Source organism: Planococcus citri, chromosome 5 (genome assembly GCF_950023065.1).
Source record: "Planococcus citri chromosome 5, ihPlaCitr1.1, whole genome shotgun sequence".
NCBI classification, from domain to species: domain Eukaryota; kingdom Metazoa; phylum Arthropoda; class Insecta; order Hemiptera; family Pseudococcidae; genus Planococcus; species Planococcus citri.
Genome location: NC_088681.1, coordinates 51,652,157 through 51,678,902, shown reverse-complemented (window position 1 = coordinate 51,678,902; position 26,746 = coordinate 51,652,157). Strand labels below are relative to the sequence as shown.

General features: G+C 34.6%; 1 protein-coding gene and 1 long non-coding RNA gene across 2 annotated transcripts; both read left to right on the top strand.

The window, feature by feature from the left end:
* Nucleotides 1-98: 98 nt before the first annotated feature.
* Nucleotides 99-2,521, top strand: LOC135848386 (uncharacterized). Its single transcript, XM_065368286.1, has 6 exons — nucleotides 99-370; nucleotides 528-602; nucleotides 707-781; nucleotides 876-1,058; nucleotides 1,594-1,824; nucleotides 1,954-2,521. The coding sequence occupies exons 1-6, from the start codon at nucleotides 287-289 to the stop codon at nucleotides 2,512-2,514; spliced, it is 1,209 nt and encodes a 402-aa protein (XP_065224358.1). The 5' UTR covers nucleotides 99-286; the 3' UTR covers nucleotides 2,515-2,521.
* Nucleotides 2,522-4,457: 1,936 nt separating this feature from the next.
* LOC135849538 (uncharacterized) lies at nucleotides 4,458-6,198 on the top strand. Its single transcript, XR_010559562.1, has 3 exons — nucleotides 4,458-4,559; nucleotides 4,688-4,861; nucleotides 5,965-6,198. It is a non-coding gene; the product is annotated as an uncharacterized LOC135849538 (long non-coding RNA).
* The last annotated feature ends 20,548 nt before the right edge of the window (nucleotides 6,199-26,746 follow it).

Below are 26,746 nucleotides of genomic sequence, written 5' to 3'. Positions count from 1 at the left end.
TGTGTATCGATTAGCTTTCTTGTAGCAAGTAGATAGACGAGTAGATAAGCCCTGATGCATCAAATTTTTCAACTGAATTTGCATTCTGATAGCTTTTATTTTCAACCCATACACGAGAGAAATTCACGACTTGAAAAATATTTCATCAAGTCGTGATGGCGTGTTTGCTGTGGCTTGTCCGGCGGATACTATACATGAATTGCAATTCAATAAAAATGAATCGTTCGACCGTAAAGCATTGTTTGTATCAATTTTGGTCAAAAAAGATGATCCTCGTTTGCCAACGATGAAATGTCCAACAGCATATAGTATGGCTGTCATTTATCATAAAGTGGAAGATTACGGAAGATTGCTGGAATTCGGCTATGAGGTGAGTAGGTGAAAATCCATGATATAATGTGACAACGAAAAATATAATATCATGAAAAATACCATAAAGTATTCCAAGTGGTTCTATCGATCTGTTTTCAAATGAATACCTACTTAAGGTAAATTTACGCCTTTTTAATGCGTACTATTCAATATAGGTTTATTACCGTGAATGGCTAACCGGGTTCGAGGACGATTTTCAATGGGATCATTCAAACGTTGATTTTGGACAGGTAAGTAAATAACTCATTTGATAAATCACATTACCACAATAAATTAAGAGCATGCCTCATTACCTACAAAAATACTCCTAATTTTTCAACGGTTCCTTTAATAGGCTGAAGAAATGAATTCAAAGGTGAAACGAATTTATAAATTTTTCTCCAGAAGTTATCTTCCTGACATGGCTATGGTAAGCTTTTCAATGTTTTTTCTGATATAAGTATTTTCACAAATTTTTTCTGGTCCAATTACTCATTCAAAATCTCAATTTTATCGTATCACAGAAATTTCTATGGATATCAAAGGTCAAGTTCAAATATAATCGTTCAAAATGGCAGCTTGAATGGGTATGGTACTCAATGGAGCTGAAACTGGATCAATTGCACGCCCCCTGCGAGAACTTTAATCTGGGTATGAGATTATATCGTCTACACAAAAAACAAAAATTGGATGACTTTTATTCAACTGTAAGTGTGTATCAATCAAACTCTAAAATTTAAAAAAATAAATAAAAAATGAAAAAATCGACAAATGAAGAGTGATATTCCAAAACTCGCTTTGTCCATTTTTATCAAAGTTGGGTTTTCAGTGGTACCTGGTAGATGAAGTATTAACTCACATTCCTACATCATCAACCTACCAAAATGAAGTTTTAAACTCACCTAAATAGCCAATTCACTAAAAATTTTAAAAAAAATAATGTTCCAAAACGCGCTTTGTCCATTTTTATTGAAATTTTTTTCAGCAGTATTTAGTGGATGAAATGTATACCTACACTCCTACATCATAAATCCACCCAAATAAATTGCTAAACTCGCCTAAAAAGCCAATTTACCCGTTTAAAGGGAAACTGTTTTTCCTCTCTCCTGAAAAGTTGTGAAAATGGACAAAGCGAGTTTTGGAATATCACTCTTCAAATGTAAATTTAAAAATGCTGAAAAGTGCAAGGTATACTTTTTGTGGATGAAAGGAAATGAATAATTTTCAACGTTTTTTTGATAGATAAATCAAAAAGAGATTTTCAGTAAGCTACAGTTACCTGAATCGGTAGATGGTATTTGCAAATCAGAGAAAAAATGTGTGGAGGAATACGACTTGGTAGCTCCTTACCGCTTTCAAACCTCCACTTCAGAACCAATCGAATGTTCAAAATTGACTTCCATTCCGATTTGGTACAAAAGTACCAAGGATTTATTGGATTTTACAGAAAAAGTCCTAATTGCATTGAGCCAAGTAAATAATATTGTGTTCCTTTCTGCTGATATATGCCAGCAAAACATTACCAATTGTTTTATTTTAACCAAGCAATATCGATACATAAATATCGTTTCTGAGAATTTCAAGTTCAATGTTGAATTCCAGACGGTTGGAAACAGAATAGAAGTAACTACAGGAGCCCATGACGTACTCGCTTTTCTAGAAGGAAATCAAAAGAAACCTCAAATGATACCAGTATACATGAATTCGAAGAAAAAACGACTCCCTGTGCCTAAAATATTATACAGAACGATTTCCTCTCAAAATCCAGACTGCGATACAAAAATATCCGAATGCCTTTACGTTGTTGTCATCATTATTCATAACGGACCTGAAATATCACCAGAAGAGAAGCTTTGTGAGGATAGATGCACAGAATGGGGATGGGACAGTGTTCAGTATTCGAGCACCATAGATAAAAAGGAGAAATCCCAGTTCATTTACTGTTGCGAACTGGATAAAAGCCTGCGTGAAAAGTTGAATTATGGTAGTAGAACACCTGCAATTGGGATTCTCGATTTGAAAAGATACCCAGATCACAGAGGGAAGAATGGATCACCAGATCGTGTCAATCCGGATATACAGGATGATGTTGAAAATAAAATTTACGAACTAGATCAAATTAGTCCGAAATTGTATTCTATTTTGGGTTTATTAACCGGATAGATACCTTAATTAATTTACGAATGAATTATAATTTTATTTTGATTGAAAGTTGATATTTTTGTGGAGGCTCCAAAACAGGTCGAAATTGTGAGATTCGGATTCGGGGGGTGGGGGAAGGATGATTTTCAATATTAAGATACAGATTACAGATATTCGTGCAAATTTAAAAAAAAAGCGAACAAACAGAAATTTTGATTTTTTGAATTTCCCCTCGTAAAATATGTTCTGGTCAGAGATGAAAATCACTAGAGGAGTCCACCTAAAGATCGGCTCAAATCTTGACAGATCTTTTTAACAGGTCGAAGATAAATCACAACTCGACTTTTAGCAACCCATTGATTTTCACGCTTTTTGGAGAAAATTTTTAAATTTTGGAGAAATCACAAATCAAGCAGGAGACTCCAGAATGGTCAGAAATTGTGAAATTCTGTTCAAGGGGTTGATATTTTCCAAGACTAATTCTCATAATTTTTATTGAATAAGTACCAATACTTACGTTTTTTTAAAGCATAAATCGCCGAAAATAGCATAAGGTACCTAGTTGAGTTTGCATTTTCAAAAATTCACCGAAAATAGAAAAATCATCTGGGGTAACTGAAATTTCGGTTATGGGGTGTCAGGTGGTGCTGTTCCCAAAAAATCGCTGTTTCATTCAAATAGGAGGTGAACATCTCGAGAGGTTCCCTTGTTAGATATTTTATATCGTCAAAATCAAATTTTTATACTTTACGTACTAAGTAAATGATTCAAAATCTCTGAATGGTACATCGAATGGATTAATTTCACTAGCATAAATCCCCTACATTACGCGTCGTTAAATTTTTCGATGCCTTGTACCAGCAGACAAGTATGGTTCATCTTAATGATGATTCACCCCAGACATAGTCACAACCTTCTCAAACAATTAAATAGCAAAGAAAACCTCATCTTTGAAGTTACACTGCAAACTGCAAGATAACGCAGCTGTATTCGAATGAAAAAACACATCCTTGCGATATCTGTTATGTTCTCCCCTTCAACCTCCCACGAGCAATAGTGAGAATTCATTTAAAACACCGCAATTGGATACATTTTGACAGCAGTTGCGAAAAATATGTTGTTTCTCAAGATCTGCCAGTGAAACAGATTGTTCAGTTTCAACTAGGCGACTAAAATTCATCTAGAATCTTTGCAGAAGAATAAATCTCTTTCCAAGCTTCGATAAACTGATTAAAATTCATCGAAGCAACCTCAAAAGCCTATAAAATGAGCTGCATTTCCTGTATTTTACGTGCGCTGGTGGCTTATTCCTTGGTGTCTTCAATTTCTTCAATACGAACAGAGCAACGTAAGTGTGCAATAAAACTAACTCACGATCTTCTGGAAACGAAATTCAAGGATTTTTACTATTCGTTTATTTTTTCAGCTCTTATTTTTCAACCTGTAACGTTGGACATCTACCCTGACTGGCTAAGTGTGCCACAACAAGTAGGTCCTTACGCAATGGCATGCCCGGCGAATGAGTATAATGAAGTAGAATTTAACCGGAACGGTTCGCTAGATCATAAATCCCTATTTGTACAAGACTACTTTCCAAATAAGCCAAATTCTGTTGACAAGCTTTTATGCTTTGAAGAAATAAAACTAGCAGTTGTACTACACACAGATCCAAAATCCGATGGGAAATTTATAGAATTTGGTTTTGAGGTAGGTTCGATAGAAATCTATTAACTCATCTTCGGTATACCTACCTATGTAGGTACCTATTAATTTTTATATTCATACGATAACGAATACCTATCACACTTGCACAGGTATTCATCGATCCAAGTATCTTTGTCGAGTATTTCAAGAAATCTGATTTCAAACATTTCAGACCGGTAAGACACATGATTTTTGTATTGAGAAAATGAGTTGACCGCCAGTAAATTTTTATTTCATTTCCATACATAAAACAGCTTTATTTGCCATCTACCTCAATTACCAGGCCTGATTTTCCTTTCATAGTGAAAGCAAATCCAGATACTTTGGACGATAGTACAAAAAGTACAATAAACGAAAAACTGGTAAGTAACTAATCGTTTATTGAATAAAAATAATTAGGTAAGTGTAAATAGGTAAGTGATCAACTGACCAGTTATCAAATGAAGAAGAGATTAAAACTGAATTGTTTTTATTGGTCTGCGAATAACAGGATTTTGTGTGGGTGCCAAAAGCTGCAATAAAATACGACTTTTCTACGTGGAATGTACAAAGTTTGACTTATTGGATAACTCTTGATGCCAGCGAACTGTGGAAAGATTGTCGGGATGAACTTTTAGGCATACAATTCTACGGGACAGAAGATTTGAAGAAGTATTATTCAACAGTATGTAAAAATTATTACCTACCTACACGAAAAGAAAAAAAAATGGGTCAAGATACCTAAGTAGATACATATGAGCCCCTCAAAGTCGACCAAACGGATGACTTAAAATATTTTTGAAAAAATTTCGGACCCTCGGCGTAATTATTGTGAAAGTGGGGGACTAAGAAGTTTTCTGCACTTTTTCTCAATGGTCTTCAATTTTTTTCCAATCTTCGTGAAAAAATCACTAAAATTTTATAGGTTTCAACTATGGAAATCTATGAGTAGGTACTTGAGAGAATTCAAGAATTTGTTTGAAAATCATTTTCATGAGCAAAGTTTTGAATTTCGGCTTGCTTTTCATTTTAAATAATTTCTTGATCCCTTCATTTTTTTTGGCAATGTTACACCAGTTGAACAACTTCACACTTTTTCTAGAATATTTAAAAATAAATTAGGCATACTCCGTGAAATAATAGTTCCAGTATCTATTTCTAAAACTTCATCAAAAAATGACCGCTTAAATATAAAAAATAAAAACTTATTTTCTCAATTTCATATAAAAATGAAAAAAATGACCACAAAAATCACATTTTGGTTCCCACTCCCAAAATAATTTCACTCGGGGTATAAATTTTTGTGAATTTTCTTCATCTTAGTCTACCTTTTTGGCAAAATTCAGATTGAAAAAAAAAAGTATAAGGTGTCAATTTGACTAGCTCAATTCTGCATTTGTACAGATCGTGAAAAAAAATCGAAATATTTTGACTAATTTTGTGGTGGCCTTCTTTTCGAGTTGAAAGTTGCTCCGAAAAGCTCAAAATGTGCCACTGAAGCAAAGATATGGGACATCAAAGAAGGTTCAAAAACGCAGTATTTGAGATTCTGCATCCACCTAGGCCATTGTCAACAAAATCCAAGACCATTTTTAGCACTTTCGCTTATTTTTGGGAAAATTCGTATTTTGAAAAAAAAATCTCTCCGAAGTCACAATTTTTTCTTGTTGACTTTCAACTTGAAATGAAGATCTCCATTAAATGCGGTCAAAATTCTGCGACATTTTTTTCGCAATCGGCCCCAATACACGTTGTTGAGTATTTAATTTCGTTTCATTTGATGGACAGAGCAATCAAAAGGAAATATTCGACAAAGTGACCTTACCCGAATATGCACTGAGGGATGAAGGACATTGTAAATTGGAAAGAGAATGTGTGATGCAGTACAATTTATTGTCACCTTATCTATTCGAACCTTCTCCAAGGAAACGAATTTCGTGTTCCCAGTTGTCCACTATTCCCGTTTGGGAAGAAACCGCCGGTAGGATTTTGGATTACTCGGAAAAATTCTTAGTCGCAGTAGCTGATGTAAGAACTGATCCATACATACCTAACAAATTTTATGGATAACTTCAATTAAGTATACAAATAGCAATTGATTAACGGCACACCACATGCGACACGAAATCCGTGAAGATTTTTTTTTTTGAAGAAAACCAAATGCGAATGTTTTACTCAAACTGTTTTAAAAATTTACGTTATTACAGGTTGCAGATCTGAGTCTAAAAATAATCGTCGGAACTTATGAAACGTTAACATTCCCCATAAAAGATGATAACAGACGGCAAAAAATGTATCTAAATCACCAGCATCGCCGCAAGAAATTGATCCCAATATCCAAGATTGTTTACAAAATAGTCAAGTACAAATCACACGACTGCGATGAAACGAAAGAGTTGTGTTGGTTCGATATAGTTATCGTGATCCATAACGAGCCCGATTTTAGTTCACAAGATGTAATTTGCGAAGATATATCCCAACAATGGGGTTGGGAAAGTATTCATTCTGTAAGAGAAGGTTATGAGAAAGCAGCTTGGAAAACCGGATTCATTTACTGCTGCCAGCTAAACGAAGATATGCAAAATAAATTGGGATATAAAAATGACACTCCTATTAGAGGGGATTTGAAATTGAATAATTTCCCTAAATTTAATAAAAAAGTAGGTGGAATACAATATCACAACTGGCAGGGAAATATTGAACAGAAAATTAATCGTATAGTAGGGACGTATTAATTATGATAAGAATGAGATAATCTGCGATCTGAATATCTAATGCTAATACTATTTAAATCTATTTGATCATACCTAATTGTAATATGTAGAATTATTTTTCTCATAATTAAGTTAGTTATAGTATGTAATATGTATATGTACTTCGAAACGAATGTTGTTCAAACAGTTATAAAACATCACACTGTCTTGGATCTTATGTGCAATTGAGACCTGACTAAAGATACTATGATAGTTTTTTGTAAAAATTTCAAAAATTTCTCTGTGAACAGAAAAGTTTTTATTTGAAAAAAACTCATAAATATGTGAGTAGCAAGATGGCCTTAACCGCCTAGTGGTTATTATTGTAGCTCCCCTTATACAAAATATTATTCGATCTATTCTTAGAGAGAAGCTTTGCTACTTGCTCCCTTCAAAAATGGTAACGTGGGGGATTCTCTACTCGTGGATCTAAAGACATTGACTGAAAGACTACAAGCTAAGCTCTTCACTTAGCATCGGAATCTCGAGCCTTCTGGAGCTGAGTCAAAATGTAGATGTGTTAACCCTTTCAGCACAATAAAAAGTACAAGCGCATTCGCATTCGCCAATGTCCTTCTTTTCGTGTTTTATCCACTTTTTAGCGTGGTAATTTGTGTTTTTTATAACATGGTGATTAATTCTGCTTAATCATCATGGTTCGATTGGATGCAATTTGATCATCCTGAGCATCAAAATCATTTCTCATAGTCATAACTACATTGGACCTCATGCGTATTACATACCTATCTAACCTATCACTGTACCTGGTTTAAATGAGTACAACAGAAAGGATACCTATGGAAAGTGTACAGTGTCTTTGGTAAATATTGAGAAATACTTATTTGGGCCTTGCAAGTCCACTCAATTAATTACAGTTTATTTTAATTAATGGAGTTAGCTGAAATGGGTTAATTAAGTACATCGAAGATACCTATCAAGTTAATTCTTAATAATTGTAATCAATTCTCAATTATTAATTGGTGTTATTCAGATCGATTAATTACTAAGTATACATAATCACTTGATAGGTAATTGGTCTGAATTATTATTATTTATACAGGTCGTAAGTCCAACTTGACAAGAGATTTGCCATTCGCTAGTTGATTTTCGTAAATTTGCCGTTTTAATAGGCGGGCAAAAATGACAGTAAATTTGCTGTAGAAAAAACGGTGGTTAGAAACAGCTACTTTTTATAAAAACGGCCATTTAAACAGCCGTTTTTGACCAGTGAATGGCAGAATTTTTTATTTTCCAAACTGCTAGTTCTCGCAAGTGAAAAGTCGCGGGTTCAAATCGGCTACTTTATTAAAAACAGTTGTTTTAATCAGCTGTTTTTTATTCGCCGATTATAGTGCACATGCACAATGGGTATTCTCAACTTCTTTTAAAAAATTGAATAAAAGTACGAAGTGCAGTACATGTATACCGCTTGAAAACAGAAATCTTCACCTTGCAATGATAGCTGTGTGGTTAGGGCATTGGATCTTCAAGTGGAAATCCTGGGTTCGATCCCCGCTCGGGCTAGAAATTTTTTGTAGATTTCAGGTTTTTATTCAGTGATTTAATGCATTAGGTATTTAAACAGCCGATTTTTCTCTGGCGTTTTTTTAACGGCAAACTTACAGTCATTTTTGAGCCGGCTTTTTCACTGGCCTTTTTTTTATCGGCAAATCTATTGTCAAGTGGGGTGGCAGGTAATCGTCTGACCATTTAAATAATGATCAATTACGATGAGTATGTTTTATTATAATTAGGATACATCTGTGATTAGTTAGGATGGTTTTATCAACCTCATACCCCTTTTGAGCTATCCAGGTAAGAGGTTTTTCCCTCGTTTTTTTCGCACCCCCAGGTGCGGGTTGTGATTCTCTCTGGTTTTGGCACACTTTTGCTCGAAAAATCTGACCAAAATCACAGGATTTTCGGCTCACAACAGTTACTAAAAATGGCAACAAGTAATAACCCGCACAACAATTGTCGACGTCGACATTTACATCGACTACGTCTTTTTTCCAACATATGATGGAAAAGTGATCAATTAATTATTTAGTAGGAATCTTCTGTCCATACAAAAGCCAGGTAAATGAAAATTTTCGAAATTTTCTCATTATTTCTGATACCTCGACATGCCATCTCGACATGTAGATGTAAAATTTGATGCTCGAAATTTACATCTACAACTATGTCGACCAATTTTTCAGAATTAAAATTTCTGTTTTAGTGTTTAAAATTTTAGTAAACATTCAAAAATATGATCTTGTTCAATATCTCTGTAGAAATTTCCCACGACGTTACCTAGGTAGGTACGTCTGCATTAGATAACAGGGTTTTTACTACTTATTTTCAACCTACAACGCATATAATTTTTGGTATGAATTATACACGAAAATTCGCGAAATGAAGAACTTTACAGATATTTGCACATTTAAAACAACGTCATAATCCCTTAGGACAGCTATACATTGGCCGATGCATATCTATACTCAGGAGAATAGACACGTTCGCATAATAACTTGCTCAGTAAATATTTCACTAGGAAGAAATACCTATAATAGGTGCAGCTAATCAATTCGTAAATTGAACTAAATTACCTATGATAGGCTTCGAGATAAAATTAGCTTTAGATTTGCGTTCGTAAATCGCACTGTCTGGTGATAGGATTTCTCCATTATGAGACACAAAAAACACAATTGTATCTAGAATCTGTTACTACCTACTTGTATGTATAGGCGAACCTACCAGTGACTTGAGGTGTTCTTCACAGTTCTAAATACCCAAACACAAACACTTATGTATGTCTAACTACTGAGGCTACTGATCGTGTGATAGGCGCATGACTATCAGTGACTACTTTTCGCTATGTAATACAGAACACACTAAAAAAAAGGTTGATCTGGTCTATCTGATCAGTATGTTTGATCTGCGTGAGCTGAATCAGTATCCTATTTGCTAATATGTTACACATATAGCGCGAAAATAGAGAACGCTTGCGAATGAATGAAACATTCGACTTAGGCAAAACAAAGGAAAGAAAAAGCAAAAAAAACTAACCATAGCTCTTTAGGCGAGGCGTGATGTTGAAATAACGCACTTTTAGATCACTAGTATATCTAAAGGACGTTCCCGGGTTTCGGCACCAAAAATGACGTGCAAGAAAAAATAAATTAAATTCTCTGTCCTTAGACAGGCCCTAAAATACCATCTTACACGCATTTAAAACAACCCTTAGGTTGACTAAAGACAATCCCAAGGGAAGACCTAGCTATCTAGTAGCTTCGCGAATGTCTGGCGAATTACCGCCTCACCATTCGCTTTTCGGTGAAATGAAAAAAAAGAAGTACTTTTTAAGCACTGGTAAATCCCATATATTTCAGGAATAAAACAAGACAATATATGGGTCAAAACAAAGGAACAAAAAGGCAAAAAATAAGGAACAAAAAGCAAACAAAAATAGTTAATAATGAGTGGGATTATCCCAGCGCTACCCTACCAGTCCTATACCCCTCGGTACCGGGCACAAAAGCATCCGAGAGACAGGAGCACCCTCACTCCATACCTACCCAAAAGGTGTAGGTACAAGGTCGGATTCCCTATTCCGTAGCTAGCGGATAGGTAACCCTGTGAGCTATGTACATGCACTCGTAAGTGACGTATGTAGACTGAATTTTGACACGTAGAGCCATCGCGTCGTTAGCCATATTATGGCTAACGAATCCCTACCTAACAACGTCCCTATACATGCCGTAGCGGATAGGTACGTGGTCTGTTAGGTAGGTGCACTGCTCTAAATTCTAAAAGAAGTTACTTTTCTTCCCCCTTAGAGGAAATAAAAGTTTTCTTTTTCTCGCACTACAGTGGAAAACAATTTTTTTAGGGAATTGATGAAATTATTCACTTTTCCGCAGTTTGGAGTAGTTGTAGATGATATGATGTTGATATTGTGGATGTATTTGTTGATGTCAAATTTCACATCAACATTAACATCGACATGTTGACATGAAAATGGATTAGTTTAGTACTCCCAGATAAAGTATTGCACCATCTTTGATATAAGGGATTTCTGTTGAACTTCTTGATTATACAGACTTTTTGTCAGTACTTCTTCGGAAGTGGACTTTGCATCGATGCTGTTTTCAGCACTAGCAATAGCCACATCAGAGGAAATAATTTTTGGAAAAAAAATTAAAAATTTTAAAACTCAAATTCTATAACTTAACGATGCAGGAGGTCGACATAAATTTAGATGTGAATGTCGATCCATCCACATCCGTCACTTTTGGATGCCCTATGTCGATGTGAATTTCGACCCTGTGTGGAGCCAATTGTCGACACGAATGTAGATCAACATCAGTCGACAATTACATCGACAATTAGCTCGACACAGGGTCGAAATTCACATCGACATGTGGCATCCAAAAGTGACGGATGTGGATGGGTCGACATTCACATCGAAATTAGCATGGTCATTGTTGTATGGGAACAGCAGAACAATACCACTGCTACGCAACTCTAATGCAAAAACTGACAATGAAAATGTGAACTTCCTCCTCCACCACCTCTTCCCTCAAGATGGGCACCCTGTAAATACTGCTAACCTGCACCAACACATTAATACAAACAGGGATATCCATAAAATGCTTGGTTACCCACTACAACATGATTTTGAAGATCCTACTACTGATGAAATTGAGGAAATCATCCGCAATTTGAAAGATGGTAAGGCCCCTGGAGTGGACAATGTCAACAACAAAGTAATGAAAATTATTTTTCTCCATAATAAAGAATAGGTCACCAATCTGTTCACTTCTTGTCTGAAAAGGGCATATTTTCCGGCTGCTTGGAAGGTGGCTAAACTAATTTTTTATTTGAATGTGAAGTTGATAAAAGTATGTCAATTCACACAGTTGCAACCTTTTATCGAAAACAATATATATATGTATATATCGACATAGATTATGAATGTTTTTAAAGCAGGTTGACTGTTGGAAATTACTTAATGAATTCACTTACATAAGGTGCACCGTGGCAAGTCAGAATGATTTTTTGCAATTTCAACTTTGACCAGCTGTTACTCCCTTTCTAATGAACCAATATGGATCAAATTTATTATGTAAGTTTCCATAAGGGTTCTTAAACTTATGGTGAAAATTTGAGCGCGATTGACACAGTAGCTTTCGCTCAGTGGAATAAAATATAAACTGTTCTGACTTTCACCAATTGGGGGAAGTCAGAACAGGCTAAACTTTGCAGAGGCGTAGATCACAAACGGAGCGTCCTAGAAAAATTGCTCAAATGCAAAATTGTAGAGAATTTCATTCTCTTTGAGATCACTCTAATCAGATTTTCACTAGGACGCACGGTTTGTCCGCTATATGCGAAAAACTAAGAAATAGAAAGTCTGCATTTTAGAACAAATTCAAAACAAGTTCAAAACAACAACAAAATACAATTGAACCAAAGACATCTAAAATGAAACTGAATCGTGAAAATTTTCATGTCGTGATGAAGTAGGGGTAGTACCCTCAAGTCACCTTTAGTGGCACTTTGCCAGATATAAACCTCTAGGCACTAGAGCAAGTTTTCTAACTTACCCCGAATTCCAACTTCCCCCGGTGCACCTTATGTACAATTGTCAAACTCTCAAAAATACTGAAGCAATGAAATCTTAGAAAATGTTTGAATAAATTGTTGACATTATGTCAGATTTTTAAAGACCAGACATTTTAAATGTCAGACTTCTGAAAACTCCGAACAAAAGTTGCCAATATTAATTTGATTTCACAACTTTCTACCAGACTATTATGAATTCTCAACATTATGTCAGAGTCAGACTTTTAATAAAACTGAACAAATTACCCATTTCTGAAATTACCACTTACAATGAAGTAGACTTCTAGATACAATGGTAAGTCTGACTTTTAAGAATGGAAAGTAGATTATACCCATATCCCATTTTTTCAGAATTTTTGACCGTGGAAGCCATAGAAAACTGCCATTTTTTCAGATAATTTTTGGTGCTCAAAAAAGTGGCAACACTGATTTTTACCGCATTTCAAAATAGCTCTTTTATGAACCCAAAAACTGGCAAAAATTTCAAAAGTGTACCGTAAGGGTAGTTTTTGATTTCACCCCACTTCAACTTTACAATATCCCTATTTTCCTGGAACTGGGACAATATTTTGGAACGTCGCATCGTGTCGTGTTAATTTTCTAATCATTACTGCCGATTTCAAGAAATTCAAAAGAATTTTCAAGTTTTTGATAATGCATCTCAATTTGTTGAAATTGGCGGTTATGAATAGGTAAAAAAAAATGTCACCAAGGTCAACCGTGTTCCAAATTATTTCCACAGTTTCAGGAATGATATCTTTCGATATTTCGACGCCGATAATAATTAACGCTAAATTAATCATAAAAATGTCACCCAGCTGTGTTGCATACAGACTGAGAAATCGCGAGTGTGACATTTCACCCTTGGGAAATTTCACCCCTCCCCCCTTATCGTAGTTTCTGGAATTTACTAAAATAAATAGATCAATGGTCCAATGGGCCGATCAATATCAACCGTAGTTACTTTTAGCTGCTGACGTTCATTTTAGAACCCTGCGAGGAGATTTGCGCTTCCAGGAGAAATTTTAAAATTCGGTGGAGGCTCCAATAAGGATAAAACTGCGATTTTTTTCGAGTCTGATCGAGTAAAAACACCAAATGAGACAGGCCAACTTTTTCTAGAGTGATCTGAATTTGCTAGAAAAAACTGGGAAATCGCTGGAAGCTTCAGAACGGCCCAAAACTAGTAGTTGTTCATGCGTGAAACTTGAATTCATTAGTTCAGCTTTCTCAAGAAAAAAATTACATTTCATGAAAAATGTTTAAAATCGTTCGAAGCTGTTTTTTTTTTTTATTCTTTAAGCGTTCGAAAATTTGCAAAAAATCTGAAATTTAACTAGAGCGCCTGAAATCATAGTGGGAGGGGGGTTAGGATATGTTCTTTAAATTTAGTTTCGTTTTGTTCAAATCGGAGACAGTCAGTTCAAAAAATTCCTCAAGGATCCGCACAACCCAATGATGAAATTTGAACTGAATAATCACTGCTTAAATTCTGTAGAAATTAACAAAACGCGTTCTGAAAAATAGCTAGATATAGGTACAAGAAGACACTAAAAAACATCCTTCTCGCATCTTCTTGAAAACAATGAGCATTTTACCATTGTTACGAAAAACTTGCAATATCAATCGCATATGTTTGCTAGATAAGACAAACAAACACAAGTACGTAAACAACAGACATCTGCGAACACACCCTACCAACCAATGAAAAAGTAGTGCGACTGCTTCACTTCTTTAATATACTTGCCAGTCTTCACATATGTATAGCAATAAAAAAATCATGATTAAAAAATTTATTGTGAAAAAAATGAATCAAAACTGGATTTTATACGTTCTGTATCTTATGTTTGTCTCATCGGTTCGTTCAGAAGGAACAAAAGATCGTAAGTATGATGATTAAAGAAACCAAATCGGTACCTTTCCATTACTTTCAAGCAGCCAAGCATTTAATAAATTTTTGGAATTGAATTCTTATTCGATTAGCTTTAATTTTCACTCCATATTCACTACAAATTTACACTCTGGAAAATATCGCCACGAGTCCACGTGAGGGTCCGTTCGCCGTAGCTTGTCCGGCAGAAACTGACGAGCAAAAGGAATTTACCAAGAAAAATTCTCTGGACGGTAAAGCATTATACGTGCGATTCACCTATAAGAAACAAAATCCACCCGCGAGCGATGATTTCAAATGCAAGGAGACATATCGTATGGCTGTCGTGTATCATAATTCGAAACATTATGGTAAATTGTTGGAATTCGGTTATGAAGTGAGTAAAAAAATAGGGCTTTGTAACATATCAAACCTATGATTAGATAATTTTCAGAAATGACCTGAATTTATTTTTACGCTTTTTAAAAGGTTTATTACCAACGTGATACATTTCAGAAAGGTTTCGTTGCGAATGATTTCAACTTTGAATATGGAAGGGTAAAGTATTCCACTGAAATATCATATTGCTTACATACACAAATACACTATATCTATTGACGTTTCTTCTTTTTTTGATAGGCTGAAGAAGCATTCTCAAACTGGAGGCGATTCCAACAATTTTTCGGCAGGGACTACGTGCCTTCCAAGTTTATCAAGGTGATTCAACTTAATTTTTTTTACCAGCACCACAATTTAGGACCATCGAGTGAAGGGATGGCAAAAAGGACAATTTGCTCGAGGCTCGAGATTTCTGTAGGACCTGGAAAAAGAAGGACCTGCGATGAAAGAACCCCCTGTTTTTTCACTTCTCAAAGCAAAAATTGTCAAAAGCTTTTGCTCTCGCTTCGCTCGGGCTTGTTTTCTTTATAATATCACTCAACTTTTAAAGTGAAAAAATGAACATCTCGCATAAACATTATTGTTTTTATGCCTCTCGAAGTACAAATTTTCAAGAGCTTTCACCCTAACGTGCGCTTGTTTCCTTCTATTTTTCAAATTTTACATCCTAAAATGAATACTCATTTCAAATTCTAAAATTTTAAAAACCCAAAAATAAACTCTTTGCGTGATGAAACACCGTTTTTATTTTTCCCAAATTAAAAATTCTTTGAAGTTATCGCCCTCGATTCACTCGGGCTTGTCCTCTTTTTTTTCAAAATCAAATTCCTGAAAAAACATCGTTCTTAGGCCTCTCGAAATCAAATTTTCAAAAACTTTCGCCCTTGCTTCGCTCGGGACAATTTATATGTATCTATAGTTTTAAAATAAAAAAAATTACATTTGAGCCCCCAAAAATTCAAAACAATAAATGACAATTTTCATGAGTCGTGTGAATAAGGATATCATTTAAAAAAATTTGTATTTTTCCCTTTCAATCGAACTCCCTCCCGCACCCCCTCTCAAAAAACCTTTATACAGTTTCCTCTCTAGAAATGGGGTAAAATTATATTTTCCTCTGACTCGAATTGGCTCTCGACGGCCTTGTAAAGCAATTCTTTATCACCATTGAAACAATATACTCGTAATGCAGTGTTGAACTTGAAAAAACTACCGAATTCCCATTCGACATCTTTCATTGACATTAAAACTTGTGTACCCACTAAATTGCAGCAATTTGTGTGGATACCAAAAGTTATGTTCCAATACAGTAAATCCAATTGGAGTGTTAAATGGGCATCACATGTGAAGAACTGGAAAGTTGATCAATTCCAGAAAACATGCAAGAACGATGACCTGGGTATCAAATTATTTCGGCTGGCCAAAGGACAAAAGTATTCTGACTTTTATTCAAAGGTAAAAGCATGTTACTCGAAAAAAAAACAGTAACAACTCAAATAAAAATATCCTAATTTAGAAATTATATCTATAATAAAAAAATTTCTTCTCAATAGGAAAGTCAAAACAAAATTTTTAGCAAGCTACAGTTACCCGAATCTGTGGATGGCATTTGCAAATCAGAGAATAATTGTTTACAAGAATACAACATATTAGCGCCTTACCTCTTTGAAACGCCTATTTCAGGCCCAATCGAATGCTCGAATTTGACAACGATTCCAATTTGGTACACAAGAACTAAGGAACTATTGGATTACACAGAAAAATTTGCAACTGCATTAAGCCAAGCACGTAGATTTAATTTATAGGTGAATTTCTTAGAAACAACATAATATTTCTTATTTTTCAAGCATATTCATATCTCATTTCAGACGGTTGGAAACATAATAAGAGAATTAACAGGTGTCCACGGTAAACTCACTTTCTCCAGAAAAAATCAAACCAAACCGAAACCCAAACCAGTACATTTGGATTCAGAAAACGGAAGACTTCCTGTGTCTAAAATCATCTATAAAATTATCTCGTCAACATCAGATGATTGTGATAGGTTTATATCGACGTGTCGCTACGCTGTCGTCATTGTAATTCACAATGGACCTGAAATATTACCAGGATATGAACTTTGCAAAGATAGATGCGCAGAATGGGGCTGGGACAGTATTCAGTACTTGAGCACAACAGAAAAAGAAGAAAAATCCTCGTTCGTGTATTGTTGCGAGCTGGATGAAAACATGCGTAAAAAATTGAATTACCCTAAAAATAAATCTATAAGTGGGGTTCTCGATTTGAAAAGTTTCAAAAATCATAAAGGAAAAGGTGGTTCACCCGATCGTGAAAATCCAGATATACAGAAGAAAGTTGAAGGTAAAATGAATGAACTATTCGGTCTGTAGGTGATTCATCCATAAGAAATACTTGAGAACTTAGATTTCAGTTTTCAAAAAATTTTCAACATAAACCTATTATAGGTACCGATTCAATTTCAAGTGTGCATGAGTTCATGTAAGTAATGTAAAAAACTAAATAAAATCTTTATCAAATGCAAAAAATGTGAATGTTTTTCGTGTTGAGCTTGAAAAGTCTCAAGATGTTTTGATCAGATGAAATTCGATGATTCCAAGTTTCAGCATCAAGAAAGTTTATTCCATCCAGCCTGTGATTATTTCAACTGTGATTTTTGTTCGCTTATTTTTCACCTTTTTGAAATTGAATTGAACGCACTTGGTAGTCAAATTCAATAAAAATTAAGAAAAGGTAGGTACCATATCTACATACCTACTTACAAATAAATTGTATCCCAACTGACATCAATATTTTGGAACCATCCAGACAAAATAAAATCGATAGAGAACCTCAAAATGCACCACCAGCTAATATAGCCACTACATAAATTAGATTTTTAATTTTTTGGGAATTTTTCAAAATCCAAAGAGACAAATGAAAAAAAAATCAAAATTTCACAAAATTGATTAAGAAATACTTAAGCTGAAATGTTTGCTCCCGGTTTTCGACATTCCAAGTCGATTGGCGATGGTTTCAATATTCAAACCATTCTGGAAAAAAATGTTATAGGTATTGGTTCGAATCTAAAAAAATTTCCAGCGATTATTTCTGAAAGAAAAAATCTAAATCCACTGGGAGCTCTAGTACATAAAAGTCGTAACCACCACCAACTGACAGGAAAGTCAAAAGTGGGGTACAAATCAAAATTCAACTCTTTTCCTTTACGTTTTCTCGAACGATGAATTTTTCTCTTTTGAAAAAATAACCCCCCCCCCTTCACAAAATAAAATTTTGGATGTAAACTTGTCCAAAAAAATTTCAAATAGGTGTCTGAATTGATTGAAAAGGTTACAAACGTGTTAAATCCAGTTTTCAGAGGCTAAATTTCATTTTTACCTTGGGTAGGTACTTGCTTACAGGGCTTTTTCGAAAACTGGAGAATCCGCAAATCTTCTGGAGGCTCCAAATAGCTTGAAACGATCACCAATAGACTCGACAAGTCGAAAATTCATGGTACAAACCAAATTTCAGGTTTCTTGATCAATTTGATGGAATTTTAGTTGTTTCACCATTTTTGGCCAAAATTTAATTCATTGTTTCAAAAATCTCCGAAAAATCGAAAAATGAATTTTAGAGCCAAACTGCGATTGCTTACGAGTCGGGCGATCGTGTAAAAACACCAAATGAGACCGGCGAAAGTTGCAAAAGCTGAAGTTGATTTTTTCTCTTTCCAGAGTGATCTGGATTTACTCGTAGATGAACCTGGAAAATCGCTGGAAGCTCCAGAACGGTCCAAAACTAGTAACTGTTTATGAGTGGAACTTGAATTCATTAGTTTATATTTCTCAAGAATATTTGCATTTTATGAAAAAGTTTCAAAATCGCCTTCAAAACTTGTAATGGGGTGATTCGTAATAGATAGCAGTGGTAGAAAGTAGCTAATTACTTTTTAGGGTAATTACCTTTATCTTGCGGCTCATAAAAAGGGAATCTAATAATTATTCCCTGGGAGGGGAATAATTACTCGATACCTAACTAGCTCTGGAGGCAGGCTCTTTCTATTAACTTCTCCCAACATTTATAAAAGTTGAGCTTTACGTATGAATTAATAAAACTCGAAAGAACATGTGAATCGGTGGGTACGGAAAGGGGCTAAGTCACATTTTCGCATTTTTCAGGAATAACAAAAAACTGATTTATTTGAAAATCAAAAATTTTTGGTAAACATGTTTAAGGTCATTGAAAGAGGACCCCAAGACACAATTTTCAGCACTGTTTAGAAAAAAAAATATTCACGTGCGCCGGCGCTGTTGCTGCCTAAACAAATGGGACTTAGACCCTTTCTGCACCCAATCGACAAAATTTCTTTTGAAATTGCTCGGGCACGAATGGGGCTTTATTCTACATCTAAGTACATCATTTAGACTGCTATCTCGTTTAAATTGACCCAAAACCCCTTTAGTTCTAAGACTTTTTGCCGAAGTTGTTAATTTTTTCATCATTTTTCAGTTCAGAGATTAACTTAAATTTCAAAAAATGGTCTTCTCAAAAATGTTAGTTATTTTTCAAGGAATTTAAAAAATTTTACAAAAAAGTCATAAATGCGGATCCGCCCTTTTTCTGCGCCCAAATACCACTTTCCCGGCAGTTTTGTAGAAATCTGACATCACCAGTCGATCCGCCGTACTTTGAAACCCCTATATCGGTGAAAAAAAAAATTTCCAAAAATGTGACTTGCTCCCTTTCTGCACCCACCGATTCATGTATAGATAGCCTATATTCATTCAATACATCTATACACGTAAATTATACAAATCAAGTGTGCCAAAGAGAGATTTATATAAGAAATACATATCAAATGAACAAATAGGTATTTGAATATGTAGCAAAACACAAAACATTTGATAACACGTAATCACTTAGTTATCAATTAAGGCAATAACGTTGCTATGAACATAGGCACGAAATAGTTATACCTATTCACTATTAGGTAGTTAGTCGTAATAATAATTAAATTAAATTATTAAAAGGAGTTAACCGCAGTGGAGTAATTAGCTCCACGAGTAAGCTTTTTTTATTACTTACCCAAAACTATTCACGTTAAATTATCTCTCCTGTGGACTCACCAATACTAGGTCTGATCGATAATTCTAAAAGTCTGAGGAATACCTTTTGAAACGAGATCACAGCCCCATGTCCGGATAATGGGACGTGATCCAAAATACCATAATTACGATTTATTGAGACGATACATCTCACGATTTACATTACGTTAATAGACACAAATTCACACCGAACAAGCGGGTGATAATTTAAATAAAGTGTAAGGAAGGATACTAATACCCATTTGGAACGATATGAATAATCGTTAGGTGACGAGAAGTTCTACCCTGGCCAGACGTAAAAGATCAAGTGAGAATCGAGCGCGATTCGCATAGAGATGAGACCTATGCGAATTCGGAAAAGTCCTTGACAAAAGTCAAATCTCACACCACGGTAGAGAAGTACGTGAAAATCATAGTGTACTGGTTTTTCATAACGAAAAGTTACATTAATACCCGCGAGTATACACGATACGCGGTTAAGGCATTCCTGCTCCTCACAAACTATTTTTTTTAATTCTTTAAGGGTTCAAAAATTTGCAATTTGCAAAATATCCAAAGATGAACTTGAGCATCTGAAATCGTAGTTGCGGGGGTTTTAGGGTAAGTATGCTCTTTCAATTCAGTTTCGTTTTTTTATGATCGGAGACAGTCGGTTCAAAAAATTCCTTTATTCTCTTGTGATGTCTCTTCGTCGTGGAAGATGAAATTGGAACTGAATAATCACGACTTGAATTCTGCAGAAATTAACAAAATGGTCTAAAAAATACCTATAGGCATCGCAAGAAGACACCAAAAAACATTCTTCTCGCACCTCCTTGAATACTATCAGCATTTTGGGATTGAAGACAATCTTGCAATGTTTTATCACGTGCGTTTGCTCGATAATAAAAACAAATATGCAGGTACCTAAACAACAGACATCTGCGAACACACCATACCAAGTACCAACCAAATGAAAAACTCGAGCGACTGCTTCAGTCCTCACATACGTACAGCAATATAAAATCATAATTTTAAAAAAATTTATCGTGAAAAAAAATGAATCAAAACTGGATCTTATTCGTGCTATTGTTTCATACGTTTGTCTCAACAGTTCGTTCAGAAGGCACAAAAGATCGTAAGTATGATGATGATAGAAACCTAATCGATATCTTTCCATTACCTTCAAGTAGCCAGATACCTACTTACCTAATTAATTTTTGGAATTATATTCTGATTCGAATAGCTTTCATTTTCGATCCATATACACTACAAATTTACAGTCTGGAAAATATCGCCACGAGTCCACACAAGGGTCCATTCGCCGTAGCTTGTCGGGCAGAAACTGACGAGCAAAAGGAATTTACCAAGTACAATTCTTTGGACGGTAAAGCATTATATGTACGATTTACGTATTACAAACAAAATCCACCAACGACCAATTTCAAATGCAAGGAGACATATCGTATGGCTGTCGCGTATCATAATTCGAAATATTATGGTAGAGTGTTGGAATTCGGTTATGAAGTGAGTAAAAAAATAGAGCAGGTAGAAAATTTTTAGAAATGATCTGAATCATTTTTACGCTTTTTAAAAGGTTTATTACCAACATGATACATTTCACAAAGATTTCGTTGAGAAAGATTTCAACTTTGAATATGGAAAGGTAAAGTACCTATTCAACTGAAATATCGTATCAAACATAAATGTGAGTAGATAAACAAATGCACCATAACTATTGACGTTCCTTCTACCAATTATTTTGATAGGCCGAAGAAGCATTTTCAAAATGGAAACGATTCTGTCAATTTTTCGACAGGGAGTGCGTTCCTTCCAAGTTTATCAAGGTGACCCCCACCTTAGTTATTAAAGCACCACATTTTAGGCACAGGGCTGTCGAGATAGGGGCAAAAGGCCCACGCTTTCTAGAGGGCCAGGCAGAAGAAAGGCTTGTAATGAAAGAATCCCCAGTTTTTTCACTTTTCAAAGACAAATTTTCAAAATTAAAGTTTCTAAAAAAATATCATTCAAATTTTAAAGTTTTGAAGTGAAAAAATAAACTTCTCATGTAAGCAGTAGGTACCTATGATTTTATGCCTCTCGAAATAAGAATTTTCAAGAGCTTTCACTCTCGCTTGCGCCTACTCTTTTTTCTTTAACAAAATCAACATCAAAAAAAAAATAGATATATATTTCAAATTTTAAAATTCAAAAAACCAAGAAAGAAACTCCTTGCATAAAGAAATATTGTTTTTAGTTCTCTCAAAATGAAAATTCTCAAAAGTTTTCACCTCGTTTTTTTCAGAGTCAACTTCCTAAGAAAAACTCGTTTTTAGGATCCTTGAAATCAAATTTTCAAAAACTTTCTCCCTTGATTCGCTCGCGACAATTTATTTCTTGTTTTAAAATTAAAAAATTCACATTTGAGCCCCCAAAAATCCAATACAGTAAATGAAAATTTGTATGAGTCATACGTATACATAAATAATACCAATCGAGGTATTTTTTCCTTGGTAAATTTTTAGTCGAAACTCTCCCCCTCTCAAAGACCTCCACGATAGTTTCGTCCCTAGAAATGGAGTCAAATTGCAGTGTTTGCTCCGGGCCCGAATTGGTTCTCGACGGCCTTGTTTAGGCAATTTTTTTATCACTATTGAAACATTTATATCTTTCATTGTGATCATAAAATTTGTGTTACCAACAAAATTGCAGAATTTTGTGTGGATACCAAAAATTATGTTCCAATACAATAAATCCGATTGGGGTGTTAAATGGGTATCACGTTGTATAAAGAAATGGAAAGTTGATCAATTCCACAAAACATGCAAAAACGATGACCTTGGTATCAGATTATTTCGTCTAGCCGAAGGACAAAAGTATTCTGACTTTTATTCAAAGGTAAGAGCATGTTACTCGAAAAAAAAACAGTAACAACTCAAATAAAAATAATTTAGAAATTATATCTATAATAAAAAAATTTGTCAGTACAATAAACATCTATAAATCTTCTCAATAGGAAAGTCAAAACAAAATTTTTAGCAAGCTACAGTTACCCGAATCTGTGGATGGAATTTGCAAATCAGAGAATAATTGTGTAAAAGAATACAACATATTAGCACCTTACCTCTTCGAAACACCCATTTCAGGCCCTATCGAATGTTCGAATTTGACAACGATTCCAATTTGGTACACAAGAACTAAGGAACTATTGGATTACACAGAAAAATTTGCAATCGCATTAAGCCAAGTACGTGTATAGATCTAATTTTGGGGTGATATTTCTTAGAAACAACCAAATTTCCTATCTCAAGCAAAATAATATCTCATTTCAGACGGTTGGAAACATAATCAGAGAAGTAACAGGTGTCTATGGTGAACTCACTTTCTCTAGAAAAAAGAAAAAGAAAAAGAAACCAAAACCAGTATATTTGGATTCAGAAAACGAAAGACTCCTTGTGCCTAAAATCATCTATAAAATTGTCACCTCAACAACATCTAATTGTGATAGGTTTATATCGACGTGTCGCTACGCTGTCGTCATTGTTATTCACAATGGACCACAAATATTATCAAGAGATGAACTTTGCGATGATGGATGCGCAGAATGGGGATGGGACAGTATTCAGTACTTGAGCACAACAGAAAAAAAAGAAAAATCCTCGTTCGTGTATTGTTGCGAGCTGGATAAAAACATTCGTGAAAAATTGAATTACCCTGAAGATAAATCTATAAGTGGGGTTCTCGATTTGAAAAGTTTTAAAAATTATAAAGGAAAAGACGATTCACCAAATCGTAAAAATCCAGATATACAGAAGGAAGTTGAAGGTAAAATGAATGAACTATTCAATCTATAGGAGTGATTGTATTCAATTTTAGTTAAGTACACTCATCCATAAGAAATACTTGAGTACTTCAATTTCAGTTTTGAAAAATTTTTCAAATATGTACAGCAATAGCTATTCAATTGTAAGTGTGTGTGTAATGTAAGTGGTAACCAAATAAAGTCTTTCTCAAATGTAAAAATTGTGAATGTTTTCCATGTGCACTGTGCAGCTTTTTTCGTTTTGAACTCCGTCTTTCATAATTTGACTGCAGCCCATAGTCAAAAACATTTGAAAATGGCTCATGCTGAATTCTTGTTGGAAGTCTCATGATGGTGGTTTGATGGGATGAAAATTTGAAAATTCCAAGTCTCAACATCGACAAGTTAAAATAATTTATAGAAGCTGGCAACGGAGTACCTACCCGAGACTTTTTTTGGAACAGACAAATTGGTAAAGGACCTCAAAATACACCACCAGCTAAGATGGGCACCAAATTTGATATTTTGGCTTTTGGGGAATCTTTTAAAATCCAAAGAGGCAATAATGGACACAATAAAAATTTTACGGAATTGACCCAGAAATAAGCTGAAAAGTTTGTATCCTGTTTTCTACTTTCCGAATCGATTGCTAATAGTTTCAAAATTCAAACAATCCTGAAGCCTCCGGCGGATTTTCGGATTTGCCAGTTTCTACAAAAATGCTGTGTAGATAAGTACTTGAGTTACAAATGTAACTCTTTTAATCGATTCAGCCACACATTTTCAAAAAATTGTTATAGGTAGGTACTGGTTCAAATCCAAAAATTCTCTCCACAGTAATTATTTTTGATAAAAATGAGAAAAAAAAACGAATTCCACAGCAGTACAAGTCGAAACCACTGCCAACAGACTTGAAAGTCGAAAACCGGGTAAAAACCAAAATTCAACTCTTTTCTTTTGCGATTTCTCGAAAGATGAATTTTTCGTTCTTGAAAATAAAAACAATCACTCAAAACTTTTTTAGATTTTAACCGATCCAAAAAAATTTTGAAAATGTGTCCTAATTCACTTTTGCTCAGAAGTTAAATAAACTACTATATAATCCAATTTCCAAGGGCAAAGTTTCATCTTTGCTTACAGCATTTTTGCGAAAACCGAAGAATCCGGAAATTCCCTGCTGAAGTCTCCAAAGGGCTTGAAACCATCACCAATGAACTCGATAGATCGAAAATGTAGTAGGTACAAACCAAATTTCAGCTTTTTTGGTCAATTTGGTAAAATTTTGAACTTTCCCCATTTTTGGCCCAATTTTAAATTTTTGAAAAATCTCCAAAAAATCAAAAAATTGTTTTTAGATTCTAAAATGCTGACTGGAGGTGTATTTTGGGTCCTCTATCGATCCCCACTTCTCTGACTCCGAAATTTTGGTACCGTTTGGAATATTTCCCTTGTTAGGTATTTCAACTCAGAATATATAAATTGGACGAACGTTCACTTTTTTTTTACAAGCAAACTGGGCACATAGGCACAGAATGATCATAACCAATAATCATGCACACGAACTGGGCACATGGAAGTCGCGTCATTCAAAACCTTCTGTATAGCTACGTACCTACTTGTAATGAAGAAATTTTTGGAAATTGGAAAAACAGTGTCAATTTTTTTTTTTGAAGCTGTGCATTGGAGTAAGAACAGAATTACTGTTTTCGTTCGCTGTTCTGCTTGATTGAGGCTGTTCAATTTCTGGTTATCTATTTTATTTATTTAATAGGTACCTATTCATTTTCGCTGAAATAATACCTACGTAGTCAAAAAGTCAGATTTGAAAAAGAGTTTTCATAAAAGTTCTGATTTTTTTAAAAATAAGTACGTTTTCTTGTTTTCCTGCTGGCTTGATACGTTCTACTTTTTGAAAAAAATTTCAATCATTAAAATTTCCTTCTTCTGGGATTTTGATTTTCGAAAAAAAATTTCTCGAGTGATAAGATATTGAAAATGAAAAAAACTTGCCTTGAACTGACAATGTTTCACCACATATGTTTGTTTCTTAAACTCAGACAGGTATAAAAACACAAGATGACTGCATACCATTCCTAACCAAACACATGAAAAATACAAAAACATATTTCACGTCTTTCTTCTGGGTATCATAAGTCGCAGCAGGTGAATTGAATTCGTCGTATATTCTGTTCGATTTTATATTACAATGACTAAAAATTCGATCTTATACGAGCTGATATTTCATATAATATGTCTCTCATCAATTCGTTCAGAACCCACAATAGATCGTAAGCACAAAAATACGAATGAAAAAAATCATATCTAGATAACTAAGCTCCAGGAAGTTTTTGGTACCTAATTCATGACACTGAATTTATTTACTTATTCAAATAGCTTTCATCTTCAACCCATACACACTGGAAATTTATGAACTGGCAGATATCGAATCAAGTACACATGAAGATTGGTTCGCTCTAGCTTGTCCGGCAGAAACAAAACTACTCTCTAAATTTGAAACAGTCAATTTCACTGCTTAGCAGTCACGACATTTTGCCTTTTTAAAGCAGTAGTTTTTTTTTACTGCAAAACAGTGAAAAATTACTGAATTGGTCAGTAAAAAATCATTTTGACTGACCAATTCAGTAATTTTTCACTGTTTTGCAGTAAAAAAAAATACTGCTTTAAAAAGGCAAAATGTCGTGACTGCTAAGCAGTGAAATTTGACTGCTTTAAATTTAGAGAGTACAATTGCAATTTGACGAGTATGAATCGTTCGACAGAAAATCATTATTTGTACGAAAATTATACAAAAAAGGAAACCCTGCTTTGTATCAATTGAAGTGCGAAAAAAATTATCGGATGGCAGTCGTGTATCACTATGTGAAAAATTATGGCCGATTATTGGAATTCGGTTATGAGGTGAGCAAGAAGTCATTACTAAACTTGTATATTTGACCAAAAACTGCTTCATACTGTCGTATTACTCATCATTACTGAATTATTCAATAGGTTTATTACTCTGAACATTCTATGGCGGAAGGTTTCATATGGC

Bases quoted from the DNA above. Each gene is read 5' to 3' on its own strand.
- LOC135848386 (XM_065368286.1), top strand. From the start codon at position 287: ATGAAATGTCCAACAGCATATAGTATGGCTGTCATTTATCATAAAGTG. The intron at 371-527 runs GTGAGTAGGTGA...TATTCAATATAG, and splicing joins TGCTGGAATTCGGCTATGAG to GTTTATTACCGTGAATGGCT. The intron at 1,059-1,593 runs GTAAGTGTGTAT...TTTTTTTGATAG, and splicing joins TGGATGACTTTTATTCAACT to ATAAATCAAAAAGAGATTTT.